At 43.5% G+C, this 20,167-nt stretch overlaps 1 protein-coding gene and 1 long non-coding RNA gene across 2 annotated transcripts in view; one reads left to right on the top strand and one right to left on the bottom strand.

Moving 5' to 3' along the window:
- Positions 1-14,059: 14,059 nt before the first annotated feature.
- On the top strand, positions 14,060-18,778 carry LOC147689888 (uncharacterized). The gene is made up of 3 exons (XR_015299765.1): positions 14,060-14,196; positions 14,240-14,687; positions 17,589-18,778. It is a non-coding gene; the product is annotated as an uncharacterized LOC147689888 (long non-coding RNA).
- Positions 18,779-19,154: 376 nt separating this feature from the next.
- The window catches only part of LOC147689887 (uncharacterized), a 60,974-nt gene continuing 59,961 nt past the window's right edge, over positions 19,155-20,167 (bottom strand). The window contains exon 4 of the mRNA XM_086939448.1: positions 19,155-20,041. Coding sequence (XP_086795574.1) covers positions 19,370-20,041 — 672 coding nt within the window. The 3' untranslated portion in view covers positions 19,155-19,369. The remainder of the gene's footprint in view (positions 20,042-20,167) is intronic.

Here is a 20,167-nt window from a genome sequence, read left to right as displayed (position 1 = left end):
GAGCACACAGCTAGCCCCTCTTCCGGATCGCCCCTCGGGACTCTGGTACTTGCAGTTCTTCAGTGGATCCCCCAGGTGGGTGCAAGTCGGTACTTGTAGGACTGATGAATCTCTAGACCCGATACATGTCCCGGGTTTTAGGATATCGCCCAAGACAAGTCTCGGGTTTCGGGATGACTTCCCTCATCAGTAGAGAAAGATTGTTAGGGGTGGAAGAGAAGGCCGCCACACAACAGTCAAAGGCCTTGATGCCAGAACCGGCACGCAGGTGCATCTTCCAAGAGCCCGTCGGCCCAAAGCTCAAGGGAGCCATATTGTGTTTAGTCATCAATGGAGAGCACACCGCTAGCCTCTCCTCCGGATCGCCCCTTGGGACTCGGGTACTTGCAGTTCTTCAGTGGATCACCCAGGTGGGTGCAAGTCGGTACTTGTAGGACTGATGAATCTCTAGACCCGATACATGTCCCGGGTTTTAGGATATCGCCCTAGACAAGTCTCGGGTTTCGGGATGACTTCCATCATCAGTAGAGAAAGATTGTTAGGGGTGGAAGAGAAGGCCGCCACACAACAGTCAAAGGCCTCGATGCCAGAACCGGCACGCAGGTGCATCTTCCAAGAGCCCGTCGGCCCAAAGCTCAAGGGAGCCATATTGTGTTTAGTCATCAATGGAGAGCACACCGCTAGCCCCGCCTCCGGATCGCCCCTCGGGACTCTGGTACTTGCAGTTCTTCAGTGGATCACCCAGGTGGGTGCAAGTCGGTACTTGTAGGACTGATGAATCTCTAGACCTGATACATGTCCCGGGTTTTAGGATATCGCCCGAGACAAGTCTCGGGTTTCGGGATGACTTCCCTCATCAGTAGAGAAAGATTGTTAGGGGTGGAAGAGAAGGCCGCCACACAACAGTCAAAGGCCTCGATGCCAGAACCGGCACGCAGGTGCATCTTCCAAGAGCCCGTCGGCCCAAAGCTCAAGGGAGCCATATTGTGTTTAGTCATCAATGGAGAGCACACCGCTAGCCCCTCCTCCGGATCGCCCCTCGGGACTCTGGTACTTGCAGTTCTTCAGTGGATCACCCAGGTGGGTGCAAGTCGGTACTTGTAGGACTGATGAATCTCTAGACCCGATACATTTCCCGGGTTTTAGGATATCGCCCAAGACAAGTCTCGGGTTTCGGGATGACTTCCCTCATCAGTAGAGAAAGATTGTTAGGGGTGGAAGAGAAGGCCGCCACACAACAGTCAAAGGCCTCGATGCCAGAACCGGCACACAGGTGCATCTTCCAAGAGCCCGTCGGTCCAAAGCTCAAGGGAGCCATATTGTGTTTAGTCATCAATGGAGAGCACACCGCTAGCCCCTCCTCCGGATAGCCCCTCGGGACTCTGGTACTTGCAGTTCTTCAGTCGATCACCCAGGTGGGTGCAAGTCGGTACTTGTAGGACTGATGAATCTCTAGACCCGATACATGTCCCGGGTTTTAGGATATCGCCCGAGACAAGTCTCGGGTTTCGGGATGACTTCCCTCATCAGTAGAGAAAGATTGTTAGGGGTGGAAGACCGTTGCGAGCCGGCAATTAAGTTCGCAATTGCGAACTGGTACAAAACCCTCGCGAACTGGCAGAAACGCTTGCGAACACAAAAATAAATTGCAGGTTTTGCGCATTGCGAGTTCGCAAATACGCAAATTCGCGAACGCCAGATTCGCAAAATTCGCCCATGCTTAGTAAGCATATTATTTCTCTGCTGTGCCCTCAAGTTTCAAGATATTAACAATGTGAGCTAGACAAAGATTTGATGGGAACCTTCCCATGCTTACAGCTTCTTCAAACATTACCAATATAGGTTATTGGTACTGTGAAGTCTGACATTGAAAACTTTTGACTGGGAAGCCTTTGGGGTCAGGTGACTTACTCAATAACGTAGGTGTATTCCCCTTTAATGTCTCCTATACATTTGTGTGTTTGTCAATCATCTCAACATCAGAGTCTCGATATGCCCATGGAGAACTGGTAGATTTGAAAGCCCTTTGTCTCCCTGAATGACGTCTCCTATAAAGTGATCCAAAAAACCTGACAAACTCATTTGTTATATCTTCATAGAGTGAATAAAGATTCCCTCCTGGTGGTAGATGATGTGGCTAGGATTGTTATCTCTATGCGCCACCCAAAGGGAAACGTTGCCTGACTATCCCCCTATTCACATAGTCTGCTCGGAACCATCATCTATGTTTTGCAAGATGTGTTTTTACTAAGGGTGGGTGGTAAACTCTGCTCCACTGGCGGAGTTCTCAGAGTTTTGCCCACTCCGCACCCTGCTTAAAGAGCAGAGTTTGGCAAAAACTCTGCAATCATCAGCGGAGCTGAGTTTGCCACCTTGTGTGACTGTTTTGTACTCCCCAGACTCTGCCAGGAGTACCGCTGTCAAGCTGCAGTCCCAGCATTCTGACCCCTGAACCGACAAGTTATTTGCCCAATCAGTGCTCAGCCCCATTGAGCCAAGCCAATAATGGAAGGGAAGAGGGGCAGAACTTCCGCCTCATGATGTTTTTCTTTACTTTTCCCCCTCACTTGGCTGCAAGCTCCAACTTTTGTGTGTTTCTTTTCCTGAACCCGCAGCCCGTGCTCCCCACCTGGGCCCAGTGTAGCTGACCGCTAAACCCCTCACGTGGCAGCCATGGCATGGCGCTGAACACGACCACAATGGATGGTATGACTGGTATGTAGTGCACATTCTGGATCAATGGTTAGGGAGTGGCCTGTGTGACAGCGTGCGTGTCTCCAGCAGCTCCAATAAAGTGAAGCCTGTGAAAAAAGAGAAAATGGCGATACTGGAGGTAGAGAGTGGCAGCTGAGGTGGAGACTCTAAGAACTTGCTGTACAACAGTGGCGGCATGCAGGTGAGAGAGCTATAGGCCGAGTGCCTACCCATGGTCCTTTTGTGCCCCCTGGCCCAGCCTGCCTAAGTTGGGAAATGTGTAGTCCAAACTCACTGACATAATTATTAGTTAGTCAGGTATGGACCACGCTCATTTTTTTCACTAAAACTATACGCATATATTATAAGCAAATAAAGATTCGTCCCAAGCAGAATAAATCATTGCAAAAAGAGGACATTTGTTTGGATAAAGAGACATCTCTCATTAAACGCTGCAGAGTGGAAAACCGAGAGCTGCCTACTGGAGCTTTCTTTTCACATTGGCGTCCAAGCGCTTCAGCTCTTCTAGAAATGTTTCATGCAGTACTCAGGAATGTTTGATACCTTAGGCAGAAAACACACAAAGGTTATTAAACAGAGAGTTGGGGGGACCAAATGTAGTGAAACTAACCCTAAAATAGAAACAGCCTGGGCAAGCAGTGAGGAACACATTAAGAATAGGGTGGGCGAGCAATACTCCGCCTGCATGCAGAACTCCACGGAATTTAATGGAGTTTCTTGGTGACTCTGTGGAATTCTGAGGAATGATACTTTGTCTTTACTTGTTTGTTTAAGCTGTGTTTTCACTAGATTGAGCTTGTGGAGCATAGTATCAAACATGCAAGATTGGTATTCCGAATTAGTGCCATCACAACTCCCTCCATTCAATGGATTTCCTTCAACCTCTTTTTTCTGATGGCATTTTAAGCTCATTATCTGCCCTTCATGGCTGCCTTATTATTTTATAAGCCCTCCAAAACACCTGAAAGAAAATATACTAAACCTTGGTTAGTGTCAAAGTATCGGGAAATGCCGTCCACCAGTACCTCATATATCTTTTGCTTCTGGTGGTGCCAGGGAGTGAGTTTCAACATGTGTTGATGTGTTTGGGAGATACCATGAAAGAGGAGTTCTTTTAGGTGTGATCTGGCAAACCTTTTGCATGCAGCAATATTGATACCATGAACTTTAAATGTGGGTGTGAGAAAGTAGTTGATGCAGGTAAATGATCTATGCGTTCCAAAGAAGGTGTAGCCTCCTAAGTCTCGATTGCAAAAACTCCATATGTCAGTCAGACTCATGGAATTGATAAAATCCTTCCATGTAGAGGAGATTGTAGGGTTGTCACCAGTGACAGGCCAAATTGTTCGCCAGTATAATCTACTAAACCATTGAAATTTCCTCCTTTGATCATAAGGCCACGCAGGGCTTCTATGGCAATGTAAAAGATTTGGGACATAAATGTATTATGAGAAGGGGGAGGGGTGCAAATCAAACAAATCATAATGGTTGGTCATGGTGTCAGACATAATTTTGTATCATCCTCCTGTATCCCTCCAGGTCTGTGATATCACCAGGGGGAGTTGCTTGCGTATCCTCATAGCAAACCCATGGGATCCCTTTCCAAATCCCAAGTGTGTGATAGCATTAAACCCATATTTATTGAAACAGTGACAATAATCGCTCAACAGATAGGTCTTCTTTACAGTAGCATGTCTGCTTCATACCTTTTGGCATTTTCCCGCACTGCACCTCTTTTAAAATGGTTAAAGATCCAATTACATTCCCCAAAATGCAGCTCATCAGGCCCTATAAATTCTCAATATGAAAAAAACACCAGTGCATTTCCAAAACAGTCTCTTTGATCCCTTCGCTATTTTAGCGTTTCATCAATAATCCATGTCCTTGGTCAAAAAGTCAATTTCACAAAACCAGAAGATATAGAAATTTCAAGCCTTTATTTTTCCACTTTTTGGTCCACAGCCTGTGCCCAAGGCTTGAAATTTCTACATCTTCTGGTTTTGTGAAATTTACTTTTTGACCAAGGACATGGATTATTGATGAAACGCTAAAATAGCGAGGGGATCAAAGAGACTGTTTTGGAAGTGCACTGGTGTTTTTTTCATATTGTGGGGACCTCCATTCCAAACGGACTTTTGGGAAGGGGGTCGCGGTTTGATGCCCGAGGTGGATGTGCATTCAACGCCAAGCAGCACTCCATATTGCTCAGTATGTGTGATATTGTTTTGGTTTATGACTAATGAGAACTAAGGTTGATGTGCGAATCAAAATAGCAAATCCACCATTCTTTTTGTCTAAACCTATAAATTCTCCTGCATGAGCCAATTTACCAAATAGTGTGGACTCAGGAATATATAGAAATGTAAGTGCTCGTTTTGGCCCTGAAAAACCAAACCACAAGAGTACAGTAACTTTAACAAAAACTCCCTCAACCTCCTCATACTTCCTAACCTGAACCATTTGAAGAAAGTGAACAGCTTAACACCATTAATAAGTAGTGAGAGAAGGATGGTTAGGTATTTTCCCCCCCAAAGAACCCACCATAATCCATACCCTCCCTCCAAACCCTTGTGAACAGTTTAAACAATAAGTGTCTTCTGAGGACTACTGAGACCATCCAGAGAAAAACAAAAAAAAAGACAAAAACAGTTAAGTACACTAAAAAAGAGGAAAGTTTATGGAGATCAATCCACTCCAAGCCCATTGCATGCCAACAATTGTGTTTAGGGCTTATGATCGCCTCCCCAATGGGATCTATATTTGCTATCTGTACCAAGAGTTATCTTATTGTGTCTACCCGATCAATGAAGCTGTCTCCATCATGTTTGTGATTCTACATCTTATCATTGACAACAGCCTCCTCCATCGACCGTGGTGTGCAGAGTTCTACCGCATCAAGCTTGCTCGTCATATTTTGGGGTCTTTTAGGGTCTTCCTATGCAGAGGCTCCTTCACAGTAAGAACCTGGAGGAGGCAGTGATCTAGACAGCCCTCTCCCTGTTGATATGTTCCTGCCTCGTCTGCCCTAAGGCGCTCCCTGGGGCTAGCACTGGATGGTCTCTCCCAATTATCTAGTAGCTCTCGAGCACATCCAGGCTTTATGGTCAGGTGGTATATCAGCCTATAGCAAATGTCAATCATTCCGAGGTTCTGCAAAGGGTTCACATAGATGCTGGAGATGCCTAGTAAAGTCAGAAAATTCGGTGTGAGTCATAGTGTATGGACTCTCGCATATTGGACGCTGCTAACAATGTGTCCCTACCTCGGTAGTGCAGAATACGAACAATTACTGGACACCAGGCAGAGGTCTAGGGATTAGGGCTTAGTGCGCTCTTTCATTGATAAAGCACTGTTACAGCTTTCCTTCAGAAACCCTCTCTCTTATATATTTCTCAAGAAAGATAGGGAGATCTCCCAACCAGTCAGATTCTAGGAACCCCAAGAATCAAACATTATTTCTTCTTACACGGTCTTCCTCATTCTCAGTTCTGAGCTCCAGAGAAGCCTCACTACCGGAAAGTTGAGTTTCCGTTTCTTTCCCTTCATTAAGTGTGGTGTTTGTTCCTAATATTTTCTTTTCTGCTTCTGTGATACATTCAATGACTTGTCCCAAACCTTGTCGGATAAATGAAACATCTGATCGGAACTCTCTGATTTTGGATTTGACATGTCTTAGATCAGCGGTCCCCAAGCCTTACTGTAATAAAAGCTACTTATGTTTAAATGGAAATAATGCTGAGCTACTAATATTTGTGATGTAATAGTGACCACCATATCAAATATTGTCAGCAGTTATCAAATCAGTGTATGAATTAGGGTTTCCAGCACGAGGGAATTTTTTTTTAGAGAATCTGAAATGACTGTAATTCTGAAAATAGGCACATTTTCATCTTTAGATTTAGCTTTTAAATATTAGTATACATATAATGATTCATCCAACCAAATGCTTCAATATTAGTAGGCTGGGCTGAACACAGGAGAGCTACTCATAGGTAGCTGTAGAGCTACTGGTAGCTCACAAGCTACTCGTTGGAGACACATGTCTTAGATGATTTTATGGCCTGCAAAATCACTCTGTTGATTGTGTCATGTCTGGACTGTCTTCCAATGGGACAGTCACTCCCCTACACTGTATCCTTATTTGTGCCCCAAATTGGGAAACTCCTTGTCTTTAAGTACAGCATTAAGGTTTATGGCCAAGGCTGTGACGCAGGGCCTGAGTTTAGCACTTGTCTTGAGAAATAGGTCAAATTGCTAAAGGCTGAATGTATGGAAAAATCATATCTCTGCATTAAATCTGCCAGCCCTTTGGATGTACTCTCTCAGCAGGTTATATCCAGGGTGGCATGAGCAAATTCTCACCAGGAAGGTGTATTAAGTTTATGGTATGACAAAACGTGAAGGTGAACTAAGTAAATTAGTCCATCTGGTCTATGCCTCCCTTAAACCTAGCTCCAGTGTTCAATCTCTGATAATATCACACTTCGGCTGTGACTTGTTTCTCCATTATTTAGTACATACAGCCTGCTTGAAGGTTTCCATTCCACCATGCCCTTTTGTCTGAGCTAATTTGCACAGCTGCCAGGGCTGACCGATTCTCAATACCACACCGAGGTCCCATCCAGGCTTTCCCACAAAGAGCGCCAAACTCAGTAGTGCATGGCACCACCATGGCCACCCAGGGCCAGCCCAACAGCTAAGCCTCACAGTCCCGTACAGTTCCGGCCACCGGAGCTCCTCAGTCACCTCTCTTGGAAACCTTCAGTCCTGCACACTGCTCTGTTCCAGGCATACTGAGGGTTCTTTTCACCAGATACCAAGAGCCCACCTGGAGTTCCTTTCACTGGATTTCTTTCACAAGACAAGAACCACTGCCCTTAGCTGCCCAGTCTCAGTCCAGCAGGCTCACCATGGCCCGTTCCTGCACACCGGTGAGGCTCTTGCCACCCAGGGCATCCTTATTGGTTCTGCAACCGTCCCACTGTGAGTGCGAGTCATGCCACAGTTCAACCTATTGCTCTGTAACCTCCTTCCATGCAGCATTATGCAGGATTATTTGGTCTGGAAGCAGAGCTCTAGGAGATTGTGGCTGCCATTTTAGGATGCTTAGCCACACATGATGAGTATTTTTGGTAGGGCAACCATCTTCACCACATTCGGCTTTCAATTTGCCCACAATTAAGTTTTTCTAAACATTCTCTCAATGGACTTACCGTTCTGTCGTCTAGCTTCATTTTTACAGCATTGTTTTTGAAGAGTTATTCACCATTTATTCTACAATGAGTAGAGTTGTTTTCAGAATGACATCTTGGTATTAACATAGTACTGGTATACACAAATACTTTGAAGATGGTATTTATATTGCTGTAGTCACAGGTTTAAAGTAGAAGAGCAGACATAGTGTATTTGCTGCAGTGTGGCAAAATACAGAGGGAAAATTATTTCTTGAGAGCGTTTGCAGGAGATTAAGAAATGAATAATACTTAAACTGTGCCACCTTAATTTACCTAATCTGCAAGCTATTGTGTTGGAAGCCATGGTCAACTTCAGACTAAATATCAATTCAGCTGCCAAGCTCATCATGGGAACTAAAAGAAACTGCCATAGTTCCCCTGACTTTAGAGCTCTCAATTGGCTACCATTTGAAGCAAGAGTTTAACTAAAATTCGCTTGCATGACTCCCAAAACCCTTCACCACAAGACCCCAAGATATCTGTTCCAGAAACTGGAGCTCTCATGTGGTGACAGATCCTCCAGAAGTTCCAGCACTCTTCTGCTGAAACCACAAAGATTTGCCACAAAGAAATCATACAACCGGGCCTTCTCTGGAATCACCCCAAGGATATGGAATGCACTGCCCCCAGAAACCATACTGAATACCTCTACTGCCTCTTTCAAGAAAGATGTAAAGATTCAACTCATGAGTAAACTTACATGAACAACGAATCTGACCCCCATTACATATGTTGTCCTACTTTGTTTTACATGCCTCTGTATTTTATGTCTTTGCGCATACAACTCTGTAACTATCTACAGCAGGCCATAGGACATAATAACGGCATACATTATACTTTTGTTCTATGTTTCCGCCTGTAAAGCACGCTGATACCTGCCAGGGTCATGTCCACACTATATAAAACCTTCAAAATCAAATCCATATCCTTACTAATATAATAAAGTGAGAGCCCAAACCTTTGAGGCGGGTAATATCAAGAACCACTGCACCAATCACAACACCCAATATAGCGTTGGAAAGGGCAGTTGCAGCAGAAGGACATTGGCTATGCAGACGCCCACCATATACATTTAAAAAGTAAAAGAACCGTGCCAGCAAAGTAGTCATTTGTGGACGTGTGTGCATATAGCCAGGTTCTGAGCTGGGATGGGGCAGTGAGATAAATAACAGTGATGGATCAAGCCCTGATCTTTGGACTGAGTAAGAGTGGTCTGCTTAATTCAGACACTCTGTTCATCACCACCCCCTTTTCTAAATCGTTTTTGGCCACTATAGGTGTGGCAGGGTATGCTCAGACATGAGTCCCTTTCTCACTGCTCCATCAGGATTCAAGCAAGCCGGGCCGAAGACGGCTGAAATGCCAGAAACCGGTCCCCGGTAGCTTGTCTCCTTTCTGATGAAGAATTGGCTTGGTAGTTTAGTCTGCCCTGTTCCCATGATGCACTGGGCCAGGGACAGACTGATTTGCATATAGCCAGGTTCTGAGCTGGGATGGGGCAGTGAGATAAATAACGGTGATGGATCAAGCCCTGATCTTTGGACTGGGTAAGAGTGGTCTGCTTAATTCAGACACTCTGTTCATCACCACCCCCTTTTCTAAATCGTTTTTGGCCACTATAGGTGTGGCAGGGTATGCTCAGACATGAGTCCCTTTCTCACTGCTCCATCAGGATTCAAGCAAGCCGGGCCGAAGACGGCTGAAATGCCAGAAACCGGTCCCCGGTAGCTTGTCTCCTTTCTGGTGAAGAATTGGCTTGGTAGTTTAGTCTGCCCTGTTCCCATGATGCACTGGGCCAGGGACAGACTGATTTGCATATAGCCAGGTTCTGAGCTGGGATGGGGCAGTGAGATAAATAACGGTGATGGATCAAGCCCTGATCTTTGGACTGGGTAAGAGTGGTCTGCTTAATTCAGACACTCTGTTCATCACCACCCCCTTTTCTAAATCGTTTTTGGCCACTATAGGTGTGGCAGGGTATGCTCAGACATGAGTCCCTTTCTCACTGCTCCATCAGGATTCAGGCAAGCCGGGCCGAAGACAGCTGAAATGCCAGAAACCGGTCCCCGGTAGCTTGTCTCCTTTCTGGTGAAGAATTGGCTTGGTAGTTTAGTCTGCCCTGTTCCCATGATGCACTGGGCCAGGGACAGACTGATTTGCATATAGCCAGGTTCTGAGCTGGGATGGGGCAGTGAGATAAATAACGGTGATGGATCAAGCCCTGATCTTTGGACTGGGTAAGAGTGGTCTGCTTAATTCAGACACTCTGTTCATCACCACCCCCTTTTCTAAATCGTTTTTGGCCACTATAGGTGTGGCAGGGTATGCTCAGACATGAGTCCCTTTCTCACTGCTCCATCAGGATTCAAGCAAGCCGGGCCGAAGACGGCTGAAATGCCAGAAACCGGTCCCCGGTAGCTTGTCTCCTTTCTGGTGAAGAATTGGCTTGGTAGTTTAGTCTGCCCTGTTCCCATGATGCACTGGGCCAGGGACAGACTGATTTGCATATAGCCAGGTTCTGAGCTGGGATGGGGCAGTGAGATAAATAACGGTGATGGATCAAGCCCTGATCTTTGGACTGGGTAAGAGTGGTCTGCTTAATTCAGACACTCTGTTCATCACCACCCCCTTTTCTAAATCGTTGTGCTGTGGGCGTGTGCTGGGGGCATGACAAATGCTGGGGGCGTGTGGTACGTTTCGCCCTTCATGCCATGTCTCATATTGTGTGCTAATCCGATCCTGCTCCCTTTAAATACCCCTGCACCCCATAATCATAACCCACCCTTACTCCTTAAAATACCCCAACACCCTTAAACACTAACCCATCTTAACCCTATAAATATATCCTGTACCCCAAAACATAAACCTATCCCTAAACCCTAAAAATATCCCTGTACCCCATAACCCAAACCTAGCCCTGAACCCTATAAATACCCCTGTATCTCAAAACTCAAACCTACCCCTGAACCCTAAAAATACCCCTGTAGCCCAAAACCCTAACCTAGCCCTGAACCCTAAAAATACCATAGTACCCCAAAACCCAAACCGACCCCTCAACCCTAAAATACCCCTGTACCCCAAAACCCAAACCTAGCACTGAACCCTTAAAATACCCCTGTACCCCAAAACCCAAACCTACCCCTGAACCCTAAAAATATCCCTGTACCCCAAAACCCAAACCTAGCCCTGAACCCTAAAAATAACCCTGTACCCCAAAACCCAAAACTACCCCTGAACCCTAAAATACCCCTGTACCCCAAAACCCAAACCTAGCCCTGAACCCTAAAAATACCCCTGTACCCCAAAACCCAAACCTAGCCCTGAACCCTTAAAATACCCCTGTACCCCAAAACCCAAACCTACCCCTGAACCCTAAAAATACCCCTATACCCCAAACCCATACCTATCCCTAAACCCTAAAACTACCCCTTTACCCCATAACCCAAAACTATATCTGAACCCTTAAAATACCCAAACACCCCAAAACATATACCTCAGTACCCCAAAACATATACCCCTATACCCATACTTACCTTATCCAAACATAAAAAAACATGCTTTTACCATTCATGCATTTACAACAAATTTCGTTGTAAATGTATGCGTGGTAAAAGCATATAAAATGTAATGCCATGCATTATAATGGCATTGCGGAGTCATGGTACTTTCGTAATGAAAGTATGCGGAGTGATGGTATGCGGAAAGAAAGTTGCGGAATAGTGGGTGTTTACCCTCCCCCGGTAAGTACATTGGTGGCACGGCGGCCCACATCTCCAGCAACATACTAAAAAAAAAAACATACTCATATTTTTTTACCACCCATTTGAAAAATGCACAGGTCTCTCTCATTGATGGCCAGCACCGACATACACTTTTAGACACACCTCCCGCCACAAGTTCTAGAATTGCGAACTTTAGAGCTGGGGAGCTACGTTCGAATCTCGGCATCAGATCAACATCCTGTGATTCCAGGCAAAATGCTTTGTCTCCCCATGCCTACCACAAATGAATGTGTTCTTCACTAATGTAAATTGTACTCATGCCATATTGTCGAGTTCGCGCTATATAATATTGCAAGGAAAATGAAAGTAGGGAAACTCGAGTTCACACACTACTGAACGTGCACTCTTAAGTGCATCAGCAGTGCACTGTGAATCGGAGCGTTTCACAGGCCTGTGACAGATAAGAAATGCTATAAAAAAGAAATCCTACAAAACAATATACTAGTGGCCGGCAGAAATTCATACCCGGACAACGTCGGGACGGGCTGCTAGTCAAAAATAAACATAACAACTCCTACATTTTGAGAAGGTTAGAAATCTACTTAACAAGCTCCAGGAGGTACCGAATGTGGTTCAGGGAAGAGGAAATGGGACCAGACCTGTCAAGCGAGAATCTCCACCATGTCTCAAGGTGGAGCAAAGAATTGACTGTCAAGTGTTTTTGCATAAGGCATACATGTGTCTGGCACCAAGCCATAGTTCTTAACATTCTCTTTTCTCTGAAACAGAAAGAAGATAGGTCCTTCAGTATAGGACTTCATTGAGGCAATCATCGTCCCTATTTTCAAAAGGAGGGATAAGGGATAGCCCCATTGCTATCATCTCATCTCTTTTTTAGATAGTTCAGTGAAGATCCTATGCAGAGTAATTTTAGCAAAACTAGAAAAATGGGCAGTGGAAACATGGGGCCTTTTCGATGTTTAATTTGGGTTCCATAGAGGCCTATCCTGTTGATGCTGTTTTTAGATTTAAAAAAAATCTGGGACATAAACCTGTGAAAAAGCTGCTTTGTATTTTTAGGAGTGTTTACCTTTTGCTAGTTTTGGTGCTGGTGTCTAGGGCTATGCCAACAGTAACTGCAGGGAAACCATTTTTCCATCACTGTCTCTCTGCCTGTGTGATGGTCTTTAATTTCAGAGCACAAGGCACGTTATATTATTCTCCACGTTATATGCTGCACAGAGGAGGCAATTTCTCCACCCAGTATGACTAGCATCAGGAATTAGGTTTAACGTCTTGGCCCTCGCCTATTTACAAAGCTTGTGAAGCGAGGGGGTTACAAAAGCTATACCCAATTATATTTTAACTGCTCTCTGGACTCGTAGTAAATACTGAGATCAGAGGTTCTTTTTTTTTCTTTTTAACTGTATCATGTGTATGTTTCTCGTTTAACTATGTTATGTATGGTACTGTATTTGATGCTAACTTTTATGGCTTCTTTGAACTGAATGCAGTGTTATGACTGACTGACTGACTTCATTGACCATTTATCTGCCATTTGTGAACAGGAGCTCATCGTCGAAACCAATTTGCCAGCTGAACAAAGATATGAATATTAATTATCCAAATGTATAACCAACCTCACAATACTTCACTTTTTACTTAACCTTTTGTCAGATGAAATTAAAAGCATCTTATATAAATGTAAACCATATGCCAACCTCTGTCATTACCATCAGTGTCTGTCATGACAGAAGAAGCTTTGGAGCACCAATTGATTGGAGGTGTTAATTCAGGATTCAAACTTGCTATCCCAATATGAATGGGAAGAATCCTAGATCCTTGGCTATGGCCTGCTTGGGAGGTGCTGGATACCCCATTTTATAGATGAGCATTCACAGAGTTTGCAGACTAGATGCAGGCCCAGCTGATTGAGACCTGGATGGTAAATGGTAGACAATTTCATGTGAAAGGCTGTCCAGAAGCCATATATACCTGCAGCCCTGTGGACTAAGACCAGTCCTGAAGCATCTCTGAAACATCTGCACCATGATAACTTTCAATATGTGTCTGAGATAATGAACTAGTGTGCCGTGAGCCTAAACTACCACCTCAATTTGCTTCCCGGAAACCAGGCCCACTGGCTACTATTGTGCCTGATTTTATTTACTCAACATTTACAACATTAATTGCAGACCTCTTCAGTTGACTGTATTTTGTGAATTACTGTGTCATGTTTTCTGTGACTTTCAGATCCACTGTCACCTACTTAAGCCACTCTTCTCAACTCCCTCACAGAATTGAGCATAATTGAAATACCACTGCTTTGAAAGGAGGAAGTACAGAGTGGCCAGCACAGTTTAACAGCATGATGTGGCACAGCTTTTGTCCGCCGTCTTAAATTTTTTTAAAATTGTGAATAACAGATGGGTAGCAAAAGGTAGAAAACAAAGTCATCATTTCACAAACAGCATGGGCCCTAACACCAAAGGTGTTCAAAGACAGTATTCAAAATTAGATGAAAGGTGGTAACCTATTGTGCTGCAGACTATCTCTTTAAACGGATAGTCCTGCAGGCTTTCAGATATGTAAGCTGCTCTCTTGCAGTAGTAGTAGCTTTTAAATCTTCATGGCGTCTTGCGCAAAATATATTTCCTGAAGATGTTTAAATAGTCACTGTGTCTGTCCAAGTCCACTTTGAAGAAGTTGAAAAAGGCTCCCCAAAGCTGATGCACTATGTTCTACATGCGCTCTAGTTAACTGTGATGATCTGAACTGGCAGCTGCCTCTTCTGATCTTGAACTTCTTGGATTTCATGGACTTCAGGCTCTCTAAAAGCAAGTATTTCCAGCAAGGAGGCCGCTGCCCCACACGGGCTTGGTCCCAACCTCTCTGTGAGCCAGGTTAAGACTCTGATTCTCTCTATTTTGGAGTCAAATGCCAGGATAAGAGTAACTCAAGGAAGACTAGTCCTTCCAGTGTTCCTCCAACAGGCAGGGTTGCTTCTATCTGCCAGGTTAGTAAACAAGAAGGGTTTTGGCAGAGAACGCAGTAAGGCTGCGCCAGTATCAAAGTTACCAAAAGAGACTGCCAGTACTGCGCATATTAATTAACAGGTTAGCAATTGAGGTCACCTTCACTCAATTGAAAAGACCACTTTTTCAGTCAACTTTCTCTTAGAATCAATCTTTTATTTTCGCTTATTTGTTAGCATGAATTTATAGGATTAGCACATTTACATACAGCAAGTGTTTGAACGAATTTCTGTAATGTATTACACATCAATGTGTTCAGTGGAGACAAATTGATTTGCAGTCCCAGAAATTCGTTCAAACACTTGCTGTATGTAAATGTGCTAATCCTATGAATTCATGCTAACAAATAAGCGAAAATGGATGGATACCCCTTAAAACTATTACAGCAATCTATCAAACGAGCATGGTGGACCCCACGGGAAGAACTTCTCATAAAAAAAGTGAAGAAACCCCTCAAACGAACGGTCTGTGTATCTACTTATTGCCCTTCATCCAATTTTTTCAAAAAAATCATCTTGCAAAACTGGCATCTTTTAAAAGATCTCGATACTCAATTTTCTGAAGTACCACTATTTGCGTTCAAAAAAGACAAAAGCGTAGCAAATCAAATAGTGCGGGCAGCAGTACCCAAACACAAAAGCCAACATTACGAGAATATGTGAATCTCCCTCCCATCAGTGGCCACCGCAAATGCGGCACGTGTATTTGTTGTTCCTCCACCATGGAAGGTAATTTGTTTCAACATGAGGGCATCTCATGGAAACATGAACAATTTACTAACTGTAAGACAAGAAATATCGTCTACGGAATCCTATGCCCATGTAAAAAACTATACATTGGGAAGACTAACCAAGAAGCTCGACAAAGGATTTGTCAGCACAAATCTCGTATTAAGAAAAAAGTGCTGACAGCCCCCCTTGTACAACATTGGATTGAGCATCTTCATTTGGAAAATGATTTAAAATGGACAATTATTTCCAAAATCGAACCTGACCCGAGAGGAGGTGATGTGGAGGCCAGACTACGACAACGGGAAGCAATGCTTATTTTGAAATTTAATACCACGGTATGTGGTTTGAATGAGATGTCAGAACTGTACAACTTATAAACATATTGGCTGCCCGAGACCAAACTTGCATTTTTCGTCCCAATATACGACCTTTTACATGATCCTCACTTTGGACATATCTCCCTCACTGAACTATCTTTCACGTATGTGAAAGAAAATCTCATGAATTTCCACATGAACCATTAATTTGTTGTTTTGAGCTCTAACTCCATGCACTACGCTCAGCCTTCTGCAGATCACCCCACCTAGACTACATTTCCCAACAGCTCTTGCGCCTTATTAACTCAGAAGCTCGCTCGTATTTAGGAGAGCTAACCCGGAGACTTTTACACGGCAACGACTTTCAAGGAAGCGACCCAGTCGATCAACACTTCGAACCGAGGTAAGAACCTGGATTTTCACTCCTTGCCAATTATCCCAAACGTACCCGTACCCCGTGAGGCTCCTTCTCTTCACTTCGTACTGCGGCAACTACGAAAGCTCCTCCGAGTTCGGTGTTGGGTACTTCCTGCGGTTAAGTGTTTTACCTGTGCCGACTCATACCTCCACATTTTTCACCTCTTAAAATTTGTCACTCCCACCTTTTAAAATACCGTACCTTCATTTTTCCCATAGAAAATGACAATCACGGTTTCTAGTAAATCAAAAGAAAAAAACGTCCGCCCTGCGACCACCTGGTCATTAAGAAGCTCCGCTGTAAATCACACTTCCGCTATCCAAGTGAGTATATTTCCTTGGGACTCCGACCTATTAGAAATGCACCCTTGGGCTCCAGTGTCTAATAATTTGAAACTCTGTCTCCTCTACACAGAATCCCAAACAAGAACACTCCCACCACAGAACACAGGTAGGGCCTGTTTTGTGTGCTGACCTGAATGTAAGTTGAGGATTGCCCGTCGTATCGGACTGACTGCTATTCCTTTTATTTTTTTTTTCAGATTTATTTTTTGTGGTCCTGAAGAGAATCCTTTAAGTGCCAAAGGGATTCGAAATGCGTCGACCCTGTTGAGATTCCTTGTGATTATAAATAACTGAAGTCACGGTTGTGACCTTGTTATATGAGTTTGTTGTAATCTGTGGATTATTTTGCGGATTATTTTCACCGTGTGTTGTGTTGATTGTTAACACATTGACCAATCGTTTTGAAAATTGAATGAAAATGTGAAGCATATTTCGATGGTCTAGCTTAAATGTGTTTGAATAACCACTTGGAGTTCATGTTGTAATTAGGTTACCTGACACATAAAAAATACCATTGTGCAGATCCCTATTACTTCAGTACGTTGATGGAATGGAACCTGCACCCCCCCACCCCCCACCCCTAGCACCTTGAGACCCTTACGGGTGAGTAGTTGTGCTTTAACAAACTTCTGATTGATTGATTGACGTTGCACCCTTCTTCACAAAAAACAGCCTTGCGCACGTTTTTCATCACTGTGTACTTTGTTTGTCTAGCGTCCATTATTGTCTATGAGTATGTATCTAACAGTCTTTTGGTGAAATGTCTTGTTGTCTCACAAACCTTTCAAAGTAGTCCCCGCTCTTTCCTCATACGGGACTTCGAATCAATTTGTCTCCACTGAACACATTGATGTGTAATACATTACAGAAATTCGTTCAAACACTTGCTGTATGTAAATGTGCTAATCCTATAAATTCATGCTAACAAATAAGCGAAAATAAAAGATTGATTCTAAGAGAAAGTTGACTGAAAAAGTGGTCTTTTCAATTGAGTGAAGGTGACCTCAACTGCTAACCTGTTAATTATTATGCGCAGTACTGGCAGTCTCTTTTGGTAACTTCTATCTGCCAGGTGTCAATGTCTTTCTCCTACTTCTAACTGACTAGTTCTGAAGTGCCAGTAGGCCTGATGGCATGGATTTTTATAAGAAGGAATAGTAAATTATTATTAGGTTATCTCAGTGCAAATACTAACAAGTTCCTTTGGTCTATATTCCCCCGTTTACTACAGTGTGATGTAGTTCCTGGTTCAGGAGCATGTACAGTGTTACAACGAGTCTCTCAGAACTCTTTTCAAATAAATATCTTGCATGGCTTCAGGCTTCTATGAGAAACTCTTCTGCCATCCATTTCCAACTACCACTAACCTGTTTAGTTGAGTCTACTTCAAAGACATTTCAGCTTCTGTTGGCCTTTCCGCATGATGCTCCACAGAGTAGTGGAGATAGAGTCTGGAACAAATCCCTTCTTGAAAAGATGAAGGCACAGGTTTTCACTGGCATGTTTGAGTACAGAAAGCCTTTTCATACCTTCCACCTGGGCATTGTGAGTGTTCCCATTTAATTCCAGGTTTCTAGACAATGTGGCTAGTGTTTCTAAGAGTCCTGAACAGATGCGAAAACCTTCGGTCAGGAGTGCCAAAACAAAGTCAATAAACTAATGACTTATTGCAGATTTTATCATTTCAGGCCAATATGAGATTGTCATTTATTTATTTATTTTTATCCTTCTGAAACAGGAGAACTTCAACACAACAATCAGGGGTCAAGAAAGCACTTTAATTGTATGACATATATTATGAAGTGTGGAAACATGTATCCTGCTCCAAAATTTCGAACTGACCCAAAGGGAACATGCAGGGTGGCTCTTTGCTTAATGCGGCCTCATAGAGTAAGCTATTGATATTTTACTAATTTCCAATTGAATCGTGAGGCTCTGTGAAACAGTCAAACTAATGTTACAATAGCAGGGGTTGCATTTCAAGAGGAAATCACTCAGATATAGTAAACAATGCATGTTTGGGAGTTGTTTAGTGGGCCTCTGTCCACACTAGATGGCAAAAATAAAGGGGTTCAAAACAAAGAAACGTAGTCAGAAATACTCTACTAGGCAGATGGGTTTCTTCTACCATTATCTCTTTCTCTCTCCCTCTCTCTCTACTTACCCCCTTTTTGATATTTTCTTGGCATTTCGGCACTTCTTTCCTTAAATCTGCTATTTTTATCCTGCTACACTCTCCCCATCTTATCACCAGCTTCCTCCTGAATATATCACATCAGACAATAGAGAGTTGTGTATAGAAATGTAGGGGGTTACCTAAAGACACAGAAAGAAGCCCACCATGACCTTTGAATTCAAGCATATACCAAAATCCGGTGATGGAAGAAAAGAAGCTGTATAACTACAGTTCTCTGTTCGAAGCATTGCTTTCCCAATAGATCAAACACAACCCGTGTGTGGATTAAAATCCTCAGTGTGGATGTGATTTTGATGAGTCTTAGTTCTCTCTACTATTGAAAGGGAGTTAAGTCCATCCAATGTAATTTGTTTCTCTAGTGTTCTACATAATTGTAGAAAGAGTGATTTTACAAATCAATGAAAATTTATTTTTTGCACAGAATGCACTGACACCGTGATAATTGATTCATACATTTATTTTAAAGTATTCACTGCAACTGTATACATTTTAAAAATATCAAATCCTAATTCTAGATAGATCTTGATTGCATAGTTTTAGGCTCTTTAATTGAAGAGATGTTTGTTGAATGCAGATTCTGTACAACATGCCTTAATAGCCTAAGGCTTTTATTTGCAGTATTCCATGTTGTGTTCCCCTAATACAAGCTTCCTTTGTTACTTTCCCTGCTTTTGTCCTTTGTCTTTACCCTGGCACTTTCCATCATATCCCTGTCCTTGGCTCTCTTCATGACCCTGTCCTTGTTTTCCATATTCTTGAATGTTTTGCTTGTCTTCTGCTTGGCCCTTTCCTTGTTTTTCTCCATAGCTTTGCCACTGGTCTTGTGCTTTGCCTCCTCCTATTTCTTTTTCTTCAGCTTTCCCCTGACCATATTCCTGGTCTTTTCCCTGATCTTTTCCCTGACCTTTTCCTGTGTCTTTCCCTTGGTCTTTCCCCATGTCTTTTACAAAATCGTTTCCGTGACCATATCCCTGGTCTTTTGGCTGGTCTTTTCCCTGATCATATCCCTGGTATTTTGGCTGGTCTTTTCCCTGACCATATCCCTGGTCTTTTGGCTGGTCTTTTCCCTGACCATATCCCTGGCCTTTTCCCTGGTCCTTTGCTTCACCTTTTCCCTGTGCTACTCCGAAGCATGTCCCTTGAGCTCCTTGTTTCCCGTACTCCTGGCCATGGCCTTGGCCTGCTTCTTGGTCTTTTCCCTTGCCAGGACTGATTCCTTGTCCTTGCTGCTGGCCATAGCCTTTATCCTGTGGTTTGTCTTGCGCTTGGTCTTGCTTTTGTCCATATTGGTCTTTTTGAACTCCGCATGTTCCTTCACTTTCTTTTCCCTAGTGAGAAAAGAAAAAGAACCAGATGGAGAAATGGTCGGTTTTTGGTTCACTAAAATTAATCAAAATCTGTTTCATGTTAAGCACAGTTATTTATCAAACAGAAGAATGTACATTACACATGCA

This window comes from Lissotriton vulgaris, chromosome 9 (genome assembly GCF_964263255.1).
Source record: "Lissotriton vulgaris chromosome 9, aLisVul1.2, whole genome shotgun sequence".
Lineage (NCBI taxonomy): Eukaryota > Metazoa > Chordata > Amphibia > Caudata > Salamandridae > Lissotriton > Lissotriton vulgaris.
Note: the sequence above shows the minus strand (reverse complement) of the source record. Positions and strands in the feature narration are given on the sequence as shown.